At 36.5% G+C, this 4,914-nt stretch overlaps 1 protein-coding gene across 1 annotated transcript in view; it reads left to right on the top strand.

The window, feature by feature from the left end:
- The window catches only part of Cfap54 (cilia and flagella associated protein 54), a 372,605-nt gene extending 369,357 nt beyond the window's left edge, over positions 1–3,248 (top strand). The window contains exon 68 of the mRNA XM_029563104.1: positions 2,537–3,248. Within this exon, the coding sequence (XP_029418964.1) occupies positions 2,537–2,656 (120 nt within the window). The 3' untranslated portion in view covers positions 2,657–3,248. The remainder of the gene's footprint in view (positions 1–2,536) is intronic.
- Positions 3,249–4,914: the final 1,666 nt, after the last annotated feature.

The raw sequence follows: 4,914 nt of genomic DNA, 5'->3' as shown, positions 1-4,914 counted from the left end.
TGCCTAGATTCACCAGAAGGACAAGTAGTGGGGAATGGCTGGGGGTGCCGACAACACAGCAGACAGTAGCAGGGATACCAGAGTATAAGGTCTCTAGTCAAGGAAGGGAGGTTATGGTAGGGTGCTACCTGGGAAGTTGGTCTACAAAAAATAATTCTTCAAAACATAAAAATTTGCTACTTAATAACTAGTAGATGTGAAAAACATTACCATTGAAATTTACCTGATGACTTTATATCCATTCTCAGATGCTAAGGAGCTCAGAAAGTAACCAACTGTGACTAGTAATAATCAGATATATATAGAGATTAGAAATGCATATACATCTTAGTGTCAGTTGTATTAAAAATGAATTTTTCTGTATGAAACTGTGTATTTTAAAATGAAATGGAGATATTTTTTAAAGGGTAAAATATCATTCAATTTTATGTCTTACAGGGTTTATACTGAGTTCAATATTGTATAACTCTATTAATTCAACTGTGAACCTAAAACTTTATAACCACTTTTGAAAGATATGTATCTTTGCTCTGGAAACTGTTACTGAGTGTGTTAAAGCTATAATGAAATGTTTATTATATATATATATATTGGATTGGAGATATGCATTTGTAATCCCAGCACCAGTGAGACAGAGATAGGCGATCCCTGGGGTTACTGGCCAGCCAGCCTAGCCTCATTGGTGAGCACCAGGTCAGTCAGAAATCTTGTTTCAAAAAATAAGTTGGAGGGCTGACCTCCAGCTTCCCCATACATTCGCACTCACATGCACACACACCCACAATGACACATACACCTCCATATATGTATCACATAGAGACACAAAATTGGACATGAGATAGTTCATCTCTATAATAAATGTTAAAATGTAAAAGGTAAACATCTTTTTACTAAACAAAACAACTTTGGACATTCAGTAGTACAGAAGTTTAAAAAACACATACCCAAGAACAGTCTGGAGTATGGTAGGCTAAATCAGATGGTCGGTCAACGAACTGAAACAGCCATTAAAAAGGATGTGCTCAACAATGGTAGCCTTTAGTGAGTGGTCATCGTGAGCTAGGCACCATTTGAAGTGTTTCATTTGTACATACACACACCACCTTTATGGCAACAGTGCAATATAAGAACTGCTATCATTTCTATTTTATGGATCATGAAATTAAAGTTCAAACAAGATCAAATCTTTAATTTAAATCAGTCTGTCTTATTCTAGAAGGCACTCTCTCAGCCTTCTCATAGTTATTCACCTCCCTGAATTAAGGAGGGCTTTCTCCCAGGGGTTGTTGATTAAATATGCAACTAATGGAAATACAAGATTTCATTTATAAAAGAAAAGTAAAAAACACATAGAACTTTTCCCAATCTGAAAGCATTGATTACAAAAGATTCAATTAAGGAAGAAAATGTTAGTTTCATATCCATCTATGTGTGATATACATATATATTTGTGTCTTTATGTCTGAAATTCTAAAAATATTTTTATTTAAAGAAATAAAGGTCTGGAGAGATGGCTCAGCGGTTAAGAACGCTGACTGTTCTTGCAGAAGACCCAGGTTTGAATCCCAGCACCCACAAGGCAGGTAACAACTGTCCGAAACTCCAGTTCCAGAGGATCCAACATCCTCTTCTGCCCTCCACGGGTATTGCACGACACGGGTGCACTTACCTACATGCAGGCAATACACACATACACATAAAATAAAAATAAAAAATAATAAAATATTTAAAGTACTTTTTTGAAAAAAAGAAGAAAGAAATGAAAACATTAGCCAAACTCAGCATCCTCTTTAGGTTCATTATGTTTTCTTGGGAATAAAGGAATGGATGGCTTATTTAATAAGCAGACAAGAAATGAATAAAACTTGTCCTCTACTTTCAAACTGGGATTCAAACCCTCAGCACTCTGAATTCATTGCTGTCACACTTTGTGGAATTTGCTCATTCATTGCCCAAAGTGTTTAATTGAATCAGTATGCAGTGGGTCTCCAGGAAACAGTCATTTCTTGTCAGTCATTTTTGTTCTGTCTCTCATAACCTGTACTGTGACCACAGAATGGGTCTTTGTTTACCAGTTTTAGCCTGTTCAGAATGGCTTTGGCTGTACCAGTTCTCAGTCATAGCAATTTGGTACCTCTTTCAGACAAAGTGGTCTCTAAACCTGGATCCTCATGCGTCCCCATGACTGTCAGGACCCAGGCTCAGAAGGAGAAAGAGATATTTTTCAATGGGCCCATCTCTTATAAAGACAGTCACAAGTCCTATGCTTAGAATCATGTGAAGGAATTATGAAAATGAAAGTAGTGCTTATTCTTAGAAGTATGTGATATTTTATAGTCTGATCTTCAAATGCCCATAGAATATGTGACATTTCACTAGTGTGGCAATCCAAAGCTTCACACCTTACCTTACACACGAAAGTAGGCTACCTTTCATATAAAATTGGTATATGAAGTTTGTACTTGAGAATTTTGCTTCAGTTAGTAGTCTGAAACAATGCATCTCATACACACTTTTATTTATTTTTTTATTCCAGGTCCCATTTGATGTCTCCCTGCCTTCCATATTCAGCCTGGAGAGACTTTTCGATCTTGCTAATGGTTGTATTGTATCAGGAGGGAGCCTTTTCAACTGGGTGGTGTCAATAATTCCTTAACCATCTTTTGCATTCTCCTACATGGGAACTGTAGAGTGGAATTAATTGTTTTTCTTGGTTTGAAATAAGTTTGTGGATTTTTTTTTCTTCAAATACCAATATTTTATGTTAAGCTTGTTTATTTGTCTTAGGAAGAACATTGTAGGAGACTAGACCTTCTATGTTTTACTTCTGAGACCTTCTATGTTTTACTTCTGAGAGGTACCAGTGCATTCAATTTTCTTGCACCTGCTTTGGAATTCTGTAGCTCTGTGTCTAGATAGCAACTTTGCCACTTAATAATTCCTCTTAATAATTTTGAGAAATGTTGTTTATCTGTAGAATGGGGCTATGAGTATCTATCTTACATGACTGCTAGGTGTCAAACTAAGTGAACTGGCACAACAAGGTATTAGGAAGACCTGATGAAATGAGAGACTTGGGGTAGTGCCAGTTCTCTAGTGTACTGGAAGAGGACTGTGCACATTTCACTCTGTTTATCTAGCATCTAACAATCTCAAATCTCACATACTAATCCTTTACAGACTCATATATGATTGGATATTCTTGGAAATAAAATAATCAAGAAATAAGCAAAATAAATGTGTTTCTCTAAAGCCAAATGGATTTAGTGTATTTCTCTTTATTCTTGGATTATGAATTTCCCAATTCTTAGTGATCTTTCTTTTATAAAGCAATGGTATATTAGGTGGTTGCTCTTGATAATAAAAAAGAGAATAAACGGCTTTGTGTTGGTACCCAAGGTTTCAGGTGTATACATCCATAAAGTTCCAAAGTTTGGAGAGAAGATAATTCAAATTTCCCTGTGATATTACATAATAGAAATGAAGCTTTAGCAAGGCAGCTAAGGATAAGAAAAACTTGGGTGTTTTAATATTTCCTATTAACATTTGCTAGCAGCAGGAACACTAGAGGAGAACAGAGGTATAAAATGAAAAGGATATGGTATATTTGTGAAGGTCTTACCTGCTACCTGTCTGGAAGTTGTGCAGTGTTGATGCAAAGGGATATTTGCTCTAAAGATAAACTAGAATGAAGACTTGGGGTAGGAACAGTAGAGTATAAGAAACTGTTAGAGGTAGGTTAGCGTGGACAAACAGTGTTTGTTCCTGACATTAGTAAATGTTGAATAAGAAAAAGGAAAATCCAGAATGAATGGCAGCTTAGACTCCAAGAAAGATACACATGCAGGATATGATGGGAGACAGGAAATAAAAGGCAAGACCTACAGAAGCCATGTCACAACGAAAGAAAGAAGACATTGACCAGTGAGTTTAGGAATAAAAGCCCTGCTTGAGGACTACACATTCCTATGGAATTTGATTCAAGCAGAGAAGCCATTTAGATTGTGATGGCTGTTCCATAGGAAAGGCTTCCAGGTTGAGTTTATGAATATCTGCTGGGATAGAGAATGCTCTGGAAGGTTTGTAAATACGGGAATTTTAACATTACATAAAATTTGGCCATCAAGGGCCAAGAAAATCAAGCAGATTAATCTAGCTATACATTTAGCACGCCTGTGAAAAGTATGACATACTAAACAACTAATTAGGGCCATTCACTTTACCCTCTTGTTAGTTTCCGACAATGAAATATGCTTATCTTTCATCCTTCTCTGTTAATCTTTTGCTAACTAGATGTTTTAAAGATTTTATTGTCAGGATTGGAGAGATGGCTTAGAAGTTAAGAGCACTGACTCCTCTCGAAGACCCAGGTTTGATTCCCAGCACCCACATGGCATCTAACAACCATCTGTAACTCCAGTTCCAGGGGAATCCAACACCCTCTTCTGAACTCTGCAAGCATTGCATGACATGGGTACACTTACATATATGCAGGCAATATACTTATTCACATAAAATAAAAATAATAAACAAAATATTAAAAGATTTTGTTAATATTAATGAATATAAAACTATATGCTGCATTTTTAGAACCCCATAACAAATGTCTGACACTTAGTAGAAGCCTCTAGTATTTGTTGAGTGAGTGGGAAGATGGAGAATTGCTTGTGATCTAGGCAAAGCGGGTCTGCAGAGCTCTGAGAAAGAACACAAAGATACCACAAAAAGACCTTTACCACTGCCTTTGTTGCTCACCCTTTTGGGCTATCTACCATGCTAGGTACCATGTTAATAGTAACTATATATGAATTATGTCCCTTTGTCCTTATAAGAATTATGACCACAATGCACCTTGTCTTACTGACTCCAGGTTACAGAAGAGGAAACAGATGTGTAAAGCAGCTAGGTCACTTG

The sequence above is a fragment of the Nannospalax galili genome, unplaced genomic scaffold, assembly GCF_000622305.1.
Source record: "Nannospalax galili isolate Female #2095 unplaced genomic scaffold, S.galili_v1.0 scaffold734, whole genome shotgun sequence".
Lineage (NCBI taxonomy): Eukaryota > Metazoa > Chordata > Mammalia > Rodentia > Spalacidae > Nannospalax > Nannospalax galili.
Note: the sequence above shows the minus strand (reverse complement) of the source record. Positions and strands in the feature narration are given on the sequence as shown.